Source organism: Somniosus microcephalus, chromosome 3, assembly GCF_052327205.1.
Source record: "Somniosus microcephalus isolate GS21.2 chromosome 3, FLI_Smic_1.0, whole genome shotgun sequence".
In the NCBI taxonomy this organism is placed as follows: domain Eukaryota; kingdom Metazoa; phylum Chordata; class Chondrichthyes; order Squaliformes; family Somniosidae; genus Somniosus; species Somniosus microcephalus.
The window spans coordinates 276,233,874-276,246,821 of NC_140989.1; the positions used below are offsets into that span (position 1 = coordinate 276,233,874).

At 44.0% G+C, this 12,948-nt stretch overlaps 1 protein-coding gene across 1 annotated transcript in view; it reads left to right on the plus strand.

Moving 5' to 3' along the window:
- Nucleotides 1-12,948, plus strand: part of hmcn1 (hemicentin 1) — a 757,099-nt gene that overhangs the window by 328,664 nt on the left and 415,487 nt on the right. The window contains exon 19 of the mRNA XM_085982583.1: nt 272-416. Within this exon, the coding sequence (XP_085838709.1) occupies nt 272-416 (145 nt within the window). The remainder of the gene's footprint in view (nt 1-271; nt 417-12,948) is intronic.

The window sequence follows — 12,948 nt, forward strand, 5'->3', positions numbered from 1 at the left end:
ATTAGATTTTGGCAAATTCATAGTTGAAAACAATAAGGGAAAAAAAAATCAATGAAAACGCTTCCGATGAAAAGTTATTCCAAAATTGTAACCTTTCCCACTCAGACGCTTATCTACTTTGTGAATTACCATCATTTTCTGGTAGTATTTAAACTCGTGTACCTACTTCCCTCCACTGAATTGGAAGTCTGATGTCTTACCATTAAAACTATCAACCTCTGAGCGAATGAGCTGATTAAATATCATTGCTGAAAGGTTTACCCCTCTTTAGGTGACATCAGATGGGTATGTGACTATACGCAGAGATGGAAGTCTTCATATTGAAAGGGTTCGCCTCCGTGACGGTGGGAAATACACATGCATGGCCAGTAATGTGGCTGGATCGAAGAACAGAACGACTACTGTGAATATATTTGGTGAGTGCTTTATAACTGCCTGTCTCAGGAGATTACGTGGCTAACATGGGAGAGAACACTGGGAGTCACAATGCTTTGTTGTGTCGTGGCTGTTTGGGACAGACTCGATAGACCAGCCAGTCTGTCAGTTCGTATGCTTTGAAACTACTGATTGACATTGTTCTACATCACACAGTCGTTATTTAACTGTTAAAGAAATAGATGCTGCATTATTTACATTCTTTGTAAATGCTTACTGTGCAACATATTAACTTTACCAGATGTGTCACCACAGGCAACAAAAGAAAATTATTTCTTGTTACAGGAACATAATCTTTTTTGGCTAGGTTCCCTTGTGCCGTTTCAATGGCTGCCTTAATCTTTTTGTAACTTTCCTTTCGCTAATTATATATCAATAATATATTATAATTTATGCCAAACGCACTTCCTTTACTTCCTGCTGTCACATTTGTACATAGAAACATAGGAAAAGGGGTAGGCCGCTCAGCCCTACAGTCCTGTTCTGCCATTCAGTTAGATCAAGGATGATCTGTATCTCAACTCCAATTACCCACCTTAGCTCCATATCCCTTGATACCTTTACCTAACAAAAATCTGTTCTCTCAGTTTTGAAGTTTTCAATTGACCCATCATCCACAGCCTTTTGGGGGAGCGAATTCTTGATTTCCATTACCATTTGTGTGAAAAAGTGCTGATTGAATTCACTCCTAAATTGCTTAGCTACAATTATAAGATTATGACCCCTTGTTCTGCTTTCCCCACCAGAGAAAATTGTTTCTCTGGCCGGAATTTTACCAGCGCTCAGAGTGTGGGTTCGGAGGCGGGTCCGCGGTCAAAATCTACGCTTTACAGACCCAACACCAAGTGGCGGGTCAGCCAATTCAAATACTTAAAAGCCTGTTAAAAGGTACTTAAGCAGCATTTTACTATGTACTTACCATTTTACCAGCTTTTTCATGAGGTTCCTGGCGCACGGGGATCACATCAGGTAAGTATGTCGGGTTCTCAATGCCTCTCCATTGCTGTGAATAGGTGACAGCTGCAAAAGTGATATAAAACCTACCATTTCACAGCTGTTCACTTTCCAATCTTAGGAGCTGGAGCCTTCAGGATTTGGAACCCACTTCTGAGCTTTATGCAGTTTGGAAGTGTTTGAAGTAATCTCTCTATCCACTGTCACCTCCTTGGAACAACCTATCTCAACACTGACAGATTGCTTCTGTCATCTCAAATTCAGCTGCTATATCTAACATCACAATGGGCACGATTTATGCTCTCTCACCTTGGTCCTCCGAATCTGATGATGATCAGCCGCAGCAGAACCAGCCACACCAGCAGCAGCAACAAGAGCGCCAACCTTTTCCTGAACCACCTGATGCTGCACAGGACAGAGGGCATCAGCGCAGGGCTGCACCGCACCAGAGGCGATACCCCAACACAGGGTATACAGGCAGAGGGTGAGCTTCCTCAACATGACTGAGCAGCAGTGTCAAAGGAGGCTCAGGTTATCACACCAGGTTATCGCAGACATTTGCACATTGCTGGAGCAAGACCTACAGCCCAGAGGAAGGGGTGGACACCCCTTACCAGTGGCTGTCCAAGTCACCAGTACCCTCAGCTTCTTCACCTCGGGCTCCTTCCAGGAATCTGCAACAGACACTTCCGGCATCTCGCAGTCAGCCACCCACACATGCATCACACAGGTCACTGATGCCCTCTTTGACAAGTCCGCAAATTATATCCACTTTGCAAGTGATGAAGGCAGTGTCAATGAGCGGGCGCTCAGCTTTGCAGCTCTGGCTGGCTTCCCACGGGTGCAGGGCGTCATCGACTGCACACATGTGGTCATCAGGGCACCCCATCAGAACCCAGTAGTATTTGTCAATCGCAAGGGGTTCCACTCCCTCAACGTGCAGCTGGTCTGCAACCATAGGAAGATTATCATCCATGTGTGCGCCAAGTTCCCAAGCAGCTTCCATGACTCGTACATCCTGTGCCAGTCCACTGTCCCTCAGCTCTTCGCACCACCAAACAGTCTTTCCAGCTGGCTGTTTGGAGACAAGTGCTATCCCCTGAAGATGTGGCTCATGACACCTTTGAGGAGGCCAACAAATGAGGCTGGGGGACGTTATAATCAAAGCCACATCTCCACGAGAAGTGTCATTGAGCAGACAATAGGCTTGCTCAAAATGCGCTTCAGATGCCTGGACAGATCTGGAGGAGCCCTTCAGTACGCACCAACCAGGGTCTCCAGAATCGTTGGGGTCTGCTGTGCCCTGCACAACATAGTGCAGCAACGAGGATTAGCACTGGATGAGGAAGATGGCGCAGAGCGCACATCCTCTGAGGAGGAGGAGCAGCATGACTTTGAAAATGAGGATGAGGAAGACCTGGAGGAGCTGGAGGTGCCATTGCGAGCAGTACGTGACCACACTGCTGCCCGTGACACCAGGGATGCCCTAATCAATGGCACATTGACATGAATTTTAAAGCTCAGACATGTGTCTGGCACAGGCGTATGCAGGTTGGCATCACCCCACACCAACAATATAGAGCAGTGCAACAATGATCATTCCATTCTTTTCACTCTCGCCACCATTGGTGGAGGTCGAATGAGCCCTGACCGTTCACTCTGCCACTTCCATTTGAGCACACACATTTAGCAAGGACAGCAAAGTTTGAAAAATACATGATTTATTACAGCTACATCATAGAATTTCAACATCACATTTATAATGAAAAACACACCTGTGTGACTACCCTTGTGACTATTTGTGTGGCATCTTTCTTTTCCGAGTGCTTCTACGTGGTGCTAACCCTGTGGTTTCAGCAGAGATAGACGCAGCCTCCTTGACTCCCTGCTGCGCCTGCTTAGACGCCTTTGGCGGTCGTCCTCTGGGTTTTGGAGCCTGTGAGGGCCCTACCAAAGTCTGCTGCTCCTGCGGCAGATTCGGCCATCACTGTCCGGGGAGGCATCTGGGGCTCTGACCGATGGGTTGGTAAGGGGGCGGAAGTCTGAGCGCTTGGAGAGGAGCCCCCACTTCCAAGTTCCCTCCCACCATCATCCCTCTCGTGGGCCACCCGCACTTCCCAGCTAGCAAGTAGCGTGAGAGCACCTTGCTGCACTTCAGTGGGGCCATGAGGGCCCTCATCTATACTGACACCCCTTCTAGAAAGGATGTCTATGAGCCCCTGGTTTCTCTTTTCCATAGATGCCCAACTACTTTGCAGTGAAACCATGTTCTCATGAGACTGGCGCATTATGTCCTCCATGCAGGTGGCCATCCTATCCATGGAGGAAGCTATAGTTGCCAGTGAGTGCGCCACGGTGGTGCTCATGTTTGAGATGGACTCCTCCGTTCTCTGCACACTCACAGTCACCGCATTCAGAGCTTCCTGCACTTGTTGCTGCAGCTCCAGGATCGCCCTCTTCCTGGATGGCCCCCGAGCGCAGCATCTGCATGCAGCTGAGCAGAGCTGGGAGACTCCTGCCCCCTTCGACAAGGAGTCGCTACTGCTGACCCTGTCGCCACCATCTGCTCTTGCTCACCTGTGATATGTGCAACACCAAGTGACAACACTGCTCTATCTCACGATGGACCCACCGAGGTGTGCGTCTCTGCGCTGGTACTGACTTGCCTTGTATGAGGTGACACTGTGCTCTCAGAGGCAGGAGGCTCCTCTGAGGAGTCGTCTTGCTCTTCCTCCTGGACAGTGGGGGGGGGGGGGAGCTCTTGATGGACCTGTGGGAGAGTAAAGACATCAGTCAGATATATGAGATGTCGACTGCAGACACATACCATTATCCACATGATGAGCATTCATTTTCTGTTGACATCAGACTCCATATGAGTGACTGATGAAAGCCATACAAGTGTATGGAAAAGAATTCTCTCACCAGGTTCTTCTAATGAGCCCCTCTCTGCGTCCTCCACTTCCGGCTGGTTGACCACTCCTGCGGTATTCAGTGCTATCTCCTCTGCAGTAGTCAGATAGGCCATGGCTTGAGGTCCTTCTCCGGTTCTCTCCCTCTCCCTCTTATTGTGGGCTCTCTTTTCCTGCAAGGAAGGAAAGAAGAGAAGGTTGAGTGAGAGTGATGAAATGAGTGTAAGGAATGGATGGGTTACATCTTTAGAGGGAGAATATGATGCAGTGGGGTGTCAATACCAAGTTGCCTCCTTTTGTGTTGTTAGTTGATGTCATTGCATTACGATGATTGTGAGGGTGCATAGTAACATGGGGACCTGATAATGTAGATAGAGATAGAGGGATGGATGAGGGTCCAAGGGGGGTGAGTAACGTGTGCAGGAGTAGGGATGGCAATGCAGAGTGGTGGGGATATGATGACAGGCACAGTAGCATCAAGGTACGTGTGGCTTTATACACACTTTTCCTGATCTTAGAAGATCATTAAACCTCTTGCGTCACTGCACCCAGGTCTGAACGACCACTGACATGCACCTTTTAATTGGGCCGAGAAACGCGCATGGCTGGCTTAACAAGGCCCATTATGGGAAGATCTTATTTTTCAGTGGGATCAACACAGCAGCGGGGTCGCCACCCGCCACCGGCCTCTCCCGCCTGTAGGCAAAATCACGGCCTCTGTATCTACCCTATGAAATCCCTTTATCATTTTAAAGACCTTGATTTGATCACCCCTCAACCTTCTAAACTTAAGGGAATACAAACCAAGTTGATGCAACCTGCCCTCATAATTTAACCCTTTAAGTTCTGATGTCATTCTGTTGTGCCCCTCCAAGGTCAATATATCTTTCCTGAGAATTAGTGCTCAAAATTGAATGCAGTGCTCCAGATGGGGTCTGACCAAGGCTCTGTACAACTGAAGCCTCACTTTCTCACTTTTATATTCCAACCCCCTGAGATAAAGGCCAACATTCAATTAGCCTTTGTGATGACTTTCAGTACCTGTGCACTAGCTTTTAGTGACTTGTGTACCCGGACACACACATCCCTTTGGTCCTCTACAGCTCCTAACTTTTCACCATTAACACTTTTTAATGTCAACTTTGCCCATTGTAAATTCCTATGTTCAAATTTAAAATGGGTTTTCCCAATGTGAACCCATCGCTGCGATTGCACAATTGAGCCAGAATTTCCACAAATGACTGAAAATGCTTTTGGAATTTTCTTTTCATTTGCTATTTTTTCTTCAGGAACATAAATTCCTAATGTACAAAATAAGGGATATGCAACATAAAAATACAAAAATAACATGCTTTTCAAAGCCATAACCTTCATGCTTTTCAAAGCCATAACCAATTAAACTGTGCACAAAATGAGTTTTAATTACTCTATACAATTTTTAGGCTTTATCCTCTCTGCAGTTCAAGGTCATTGCTCACAGCAAACTACAGGAATATATTTAATGAAATATTTAAGTTATTGAGGACAAATTTATCAGTGACTTAACACACTAATGCATCTCATCAAGCTTTCTAATAAAAAAAAGAGATTTTTAAAATCGGTTTCTAGATTTAGATTAAAGGTTTTGCTTATGGATGCTCTGTTAATTGAGTTTGTTAATGATAAGTAGTGAATACACTTGCCCAATGAAAGCTGTGGTGCATTTTTGACAGACAAAAATAATAACTTTCCTCTCTATATATTAACAGCTTCAATAAGTGCATATTGAGTCCTCTTGACTTAATGGTTTTTCCAGATTGAAAACATGTACTTGTAGAACAGAGAGTTAAGTGTCAACTCCTTTGAGGGAAAGCCAAGCCTTTGTATCAGCTTCTCCCTAAAACCTACTAAAACTCTTTATGTAGATATAACAAGAATTAAAATTTACTGCTCCACATTAAAAAAAAGGTCCTTTACATTTTTAAAATGTCATTTCAGAAAGACCATTTATTTTTTTTGAAGACAACTTCATCAATAATCAAAATGTACTTCTCAATGTGGTTTCTTTTCATGCGCGATCTGCCCTGCTAAAATGAACTATTTAGTTCCCTAGAACATTTTAAGCTCCTCTGACAAAGATTTGGCTGGACACATTGAAACTTTGGTAACTCAAATCAAGCTTTGAAGGCTCAGAATGTGAAATCTGCTGATAAAGTGAGTCGAGGACAAGCTCTCCCCATAGTGCATTACCATTTCACTAGCACTAAGGGACTTCCCTCTTCCCTCAGTTACATATGCAAATGGAGGCTTTGCCTGGGAAAGTTCTCTCACCCCCACACTTGCACTGGTTCCAAAATGCTACTGACACCATTATGTATGAAGGATATTTCCAGTCCATATCTAAACAGTTCACTGATTATTTCATCCTACATTCCAAGTTCATCCATTTTTTGGCTCAAAATCAGACAAAAACAAGCATAGATAATACCAGGAATAGAACATTTTATCTGCAAAATGACAAATACATTTTTTAATTGGGTGACTGTTAACCAACACAAAATGTAATACAGTGGGCCAAAACTTTAATAGAGGACTGCATTTGTTAATTTTCAATTTATATTGTCTCTGTCGCACTTCAGGTGTCACCATTCAAAATGTTGAAAGTATTAAGAAAGGCAGTGACTTCATGCTATGTTTGTGTCTAACATGTATTTGGAAACTTATAAGCCCTTTCCAATCGTTAAACTCTGTTGCGCTCAAACTATGTTTATATGCAGGAAGAAACCAGCATAAACACTTTAACAACTGAATAATACATTGTGCAAACATAGTAAAATGCTCCTGTTGTTATAAAATAGTGGCCTAGAAATTGGATTGCATTTCGCCCACTTTACAAGCATAAAACAACCGCCTACGGGTCCAATATGACAGCCACCGTGCGCACACTCAGTCCACGCTGCAAGTGCGCCGTCCACCATACTAGTTAGGGGTCCTCTGTAGGCGTCCAGGACCAGTGCCTGAAACTAGCATTTAGCCCCATCGTGTATGCAAATAGGGGACTTAATGCCTGTTTCAGGCCCCTTTGCAAAATTGGATTGTGGTCAGTTTCTTCAGGCACTCAACAGCCAAAAGGTAAGTTTTAAGGTTTTAACTTACCTTACTGTGGTCTTCTCCCAACTCCACATTAAAACCTCAGGCTGCTGCCAGCCACCACTCGCCCACTCTACCGATTGCCTCCCTTCCCCTGGACTCTCCGGAGGCCCTTAGCCAGCATCTGAGCCGGCCAATCTTGCTGCCATCCCCGTAACAAGCGAGCTGCCTCTGGGAGCACGAATGACACCCGTCGGTATTATACTAATGAGGCTGGCGTACCAATTTGCCATGGTTCTGTGGCTTGCCTCATTAGGCAGGTGCAGCATAAACTGCAGCAGGATTGATTAAGGCACGATCCAATTTCTAAGCCTGTGTATCCTCCTTACTTACGAACAACACCACAGAAGACCCAGTAGTCCCTTTAAAACCCACAAGGAATTTTTGAATTTTCCACAGTGAATAACTAACAGGTTAGAAAATTTCTCCTTAATCAAATACATATGTAGAAAGATAGTAACATATAATTAGGCTAGTTAAACCAGTTCATTACAGTACATTATATAGTGTAGGGCAGTGGTTTATCCCATTTTACTGGGTAGTTTTCAGACAGATTCAGTCCCAGAACAGCCAGGAATAATCTACATTATTAAAGCAAAGACAAACTTAATCTGTGATGCAATGATGTTATTGTGTGGCCATTTATAGCATTATACTCTCTTTGTCTTGGTATAAACATTTAGGCCGGAATTTTCCGAGGGGTCAGCGGACAGGATTGGTGGTGGGTCGGATGGGAAATTTGTTTTTTTTAACAGCGGACCAGGATCCCCCGTCAACCTGCTGCAACGCGCCTTTCCCAATGTCTATCAGTGCTGAGCAGACCCGACAGGCAGCGGCGGGCGACCCAATTAAACTCATTAGCATCTAGTTGACAGATGCTTAACAGGCTTTTGACTTAACTTCATGGCTACGGGAACCACGCTGTTCGGGGACCACGGCTGTCAACCTGAGGTGGGAGATCAGTGACCATTGCTCCAGCTGATTACTTGACAGCTTCAAATGTACAGTAAAAGGTCCCACCTGACAGATCATCACTTTCCTCAGGCACAAGCTGTTTCTCAGTCCATTCCCAGCACAGATTCTGCAGGCTTCCCACTTTCCATCCACGCTTACCTCATTGGAAAAAAACTCTCACCATTGACAGAATGCCGCTGTCATCTCTACTTCACCTGCCATCTATTCCATCAACATGGGTGCCCTTTATACTGTCTCACCTTGGTCCTCAGAATCCAACCATGATGAACACCAACACCAGCAGAACCAGACACACCAGCAGCACCAACAACAACACCAACCTTCTCTGCAATCACCTGATACTGCACAGGACAAAGGGCATCAGCACCCAACCACATTGCTGCCTGGGAGGCCAGGGATGGCCTCACCATAGCTAGATTTACTTCACTTGACACTGTACACCCATATGGCTGCCACATGATGCACCAGGCTGGCACCACTCCACATCAACACCATAATGCATCCCTACAATGCCCAAGCCATTCCTTTCACACTCATCACCATTGCAGGGGGTGCCGTTATGTCTCACCATTCACTGCAACTCACTAAGTCACTTCCAAAGGTGCACACAAATCTGTCCAAGACCGGAAAGTGTTGAAAATAAAGGTTTCAATGTTTGACAGCACATTAACAGAAACTTTACATGAACATTGGATAAAACACCCAAATGCCTACCCTTGTGTGTTATTAATTGGTATGATTGCACTAGGATGAGGGTGAGTGTGAGGGGTGGTTAATGAGATGGGGATGTGATAATGTAGATAGAGACACAGGGATGGATGGACGTGCAAGGTAAGTTATTGTGAGTAAGGATGTGCAGGAGTAGGGTTGGGAAGGCAGAATGATGGCACAGCAGGATGAAGATGAGTGTGGCTTTGTACTAATGTTTTGTGATCTAATGAGATCATTGAAAAGTTTGCGCCACTTCATGACAACATCCCTGCTTGTGACCTCCCCTGCAACCTAGGCAACCAGGCTGTGTTGGTCTCCTGGGGAGGTTTCTTCTACCCATTGGAAGGGAAGAGGGCCTCCCTGCGTGCTCTAACTCCCTCCATAAGCATATGGAGGGAATCATGGGAGAACCTGGGTGCAGCCCTGCACCACTGTGCAGTGATTGTCAGTGTTTGCAACACTTCAGTGCTGTAGAACACTGACAGCACAAATGTTAAAAGAAAGTTGGCCACAGTCCTTTTAAGGAAACCGGCTGATGATGCGTCATGAATGACATCACCAGACCTGCTTCCTCTAATTGGACCGGGAAATGCGTTGGGCGGGTTTAACAAGCCCTATCAACGGAAAATCATTTTCCAGAGTGGGATGGAGCCAGCAGCGGGGTCGAGACCCGCCACCGACATCGCCCGCTGAGGTAAGGAAAATCTCGGCATAAGTATGCTGACTTTGTCCTTGCATAAAAACATATTTGTGCCTTGTTGCTTTGACATGACACAGATGAAAGTTTGTAATTCTTTACAAGAGTAATTTTCCTTGAGGGTAATGAGTTTTATTGATACAGATCCACCATTTACTTTCTATTCCAGGACCCTTCATAAGGCCTCTTGGCATTGAAAATTTAATTTGCATCAGCGAGCAAGTTGGTTTCTCTATTTTTCATTATTGTTATGCCTATAGATTTCTGTTCCTGACAATTTGTGCGAGGGCTAAAACTCCTACACTCTATCTACCAAACCATAATTTCCAACCGTGTGGTATCTGATATTTAAGAAAGAAAGAATTAACATTTATATAGCACCTTTTGCAACCTTAAGATGCCCCAAAGCACTTCACAGCCAATGAAGTACTTTTGAGGTATACTCACTGTTGTAATGTAGGGAAACGTGCCAGCTGTAATATTTGCATATTGATTTATCATTGGCCCGCAGGCATCTGTAAGGAATACCTATTATATTCACGTGATTGTTATGTTCATTAATAACTAGACATTCTTATTATGAACACAGCTAGCTTTTGCTAGTTACTTTATTGAGCACATGTGGACCGGTACAGTATCTGTAGAGGCTTCCATCTTGACTGTTGCCTTGTGGGTAGCCTAGTGCCTCATGGGTAATGTAGTCTTAATATATATAAAGCTGGGTAGTGTAGTCTTATATATACAGCTATATCCAGCTTAACACAGCTCTACGGCTCCACCTAGTGTCCACTATAGAATGACATGTTATTGATCGTTACATCCCCCTTTCTTTGAGGTTTAACAAAATCTATATCAATCAACTTTCAAGAAAACAATAAAGATAATATCAGTAACACTTTTGTTAGTGCTCTATAAACATAAACATTTTCAAAACAGTCAACACATTTTCAAAGCTTTACATTGTACTCAAAGATTAAGCCTATCGGGCTCTTTTACCTCACGTGTGGATCTTCTCAACACGGGTAAGTCTGATGTGTCTTCATGAGATTGTTCTGGCGGTGAATGACAAGATGCAGTTGCGGCATTGTCATCAATCTGCTCTTGTATAGATCGAGGTCTCCTTGCGACCTTTGCTTGGAGAGGGTTTCAGTGTTTCCTTCACTCTTCATGCCATAACTCTCAATGTAGTCAATGCACTCTCGAAAAACTGCTGGCAGCTGGATCCCATCATACAGCAAAGTCCTCTCAGCAGCCTCAGCTAATGGAACACCAAAGATTGGCCTGAGGGAAGAAGGAGTATCCACCGGAACTGCTTCCTGCTCTGGTGCAGGCTCCTTTTTCTTTTTCTCTTTCCACTGCTTAACAACATCTGCTGCGGTTATATCTTTGGACTTTTTCTCCTTGTGTTTTTCCTCTTTGTGCTTTTCTTCCTTTGGCTTCTCTTTGACCTTAAAGTCTTTTTCTTTCTTCTTGGAGAAACTAGGCTTTTTGAAGACATGGATACCCTTTGGCCTTTTCATCCTTGATGGGCTCTCTGCTTCATCACCTGAGTCATCTGGTCTGCTTATGGCACAGTTTATACGGTAGACTCTCTTGACCAGTTCTAAGTCTTCACAAGCTTTGTCACCTAGTATCGAATCAAGTCTTTCAGCCACAACAGAAAACATGAGATGATGCACTTTGTCTTTGACTGTCACTTTAAGTCTGCATACACCTAAGCTATCTATTTTCTGTCCATTATAGCTTTTCAGTAGTACTGACTTTTTCTGTATTTTGGGCTTTTCTTTCATATTTTTTATGTCACTCATACTGATTAAGTTTGCTTTTGCCCCAGTGTCCAGTTTCAATGTAACTAATGCTCCATTTACCTGCAGTGGGATCATCCATTTGTCCACTTTTACTGCATTGACTTTATGTTCAGCATTGTCCATTTCTGAGGGCTGCACATTTTCTGTATCTTTTTTGATATCGTCACATGACACCATTCCTACAAAAATGTCTCACTTAAATCAGTGTCCTCAATTACATTAACTCGTTGCCCTTTCTTAGTTTGTACTTTTGAAAAGCATTGTTTGGCAAAGTGATTCTTTCCATTACACTTTGTGCACATTTTTTCAAACTCTGGGCATTGTCTTAACTGGTGTTTGTAACCACAGCGTTTACAATTAAAAATGTCATCCTCCGATTGCTTTTCATTTCTGTTCTGCCCATGTTTCTTCCCCTTGTAGGACACAGCACCGACAGCAGCATTATCACTCATTACAATCACATCATTATTGATTTCACTGAAAGTCTTCGCGTGCTTTCGAGCTAGCTCGCTGGCTTGGCATATTTTCACCGCATTTTCCAAATTTAGTTCGGTTTCTCTCAACAGACGTTCCCTGACTTTTTTATCATGAATACCAAACACAATCTGGTCACGAATCATGGATGATTTCAGCTCAGAGAAATTACATGTCTGTGCTTTCAGTTTCAGATCAGTTATAAAGCTAACCAAAGTCTCATTTTGTTGCTGTGTCCGAGAACGGAAGATGTATCTTTCATACGTCTCATTCTTTTTGGGAGAGCAATGTGCATCAAATTTTTTTAGCGCATCTTCTAATTTTTCTCTGTTCTCCGCTGGATTAAATACAAATGTATTAAATACCTCTATCGCCTGTGGGCCTGCAACCGTGAGCAGCAATGCTATCTTCCTTGCGTCTGGCTTCGTACCGAATCCTATGGCTGCAATGTAGAGTTCGAATTGCTGTTTAAAAGTCTGCCAATTGTAGTCGATTTTTTCTGTGAGATTCAAACGCTCTGGTGGCTTCAAATTCTCCATGTCACTTTTCACAATTTTCAGCAGATCTTCACCACCCTGGTACCATGTTATGTTCATTAATAACTAGACATTCTTATTATGAACACAGCTAGCTTTTGCTAGTTACTTTATTGAGCACATGTGGACCGGTACAGTATCTGTAGAGGCTTCCATCTTGACTGTTGCCTTGTGGGTAGCCTAGTGCCTCATGGGTAATGTAGTCTTAATATATATACAGCTGGGTAGTGTAGTCTTATACATACAGCTATATCCAGCTCTACACAGCTCTACGGCTCCACCTAGTGTCCACTATAGAATGACATGTTATAGATCGT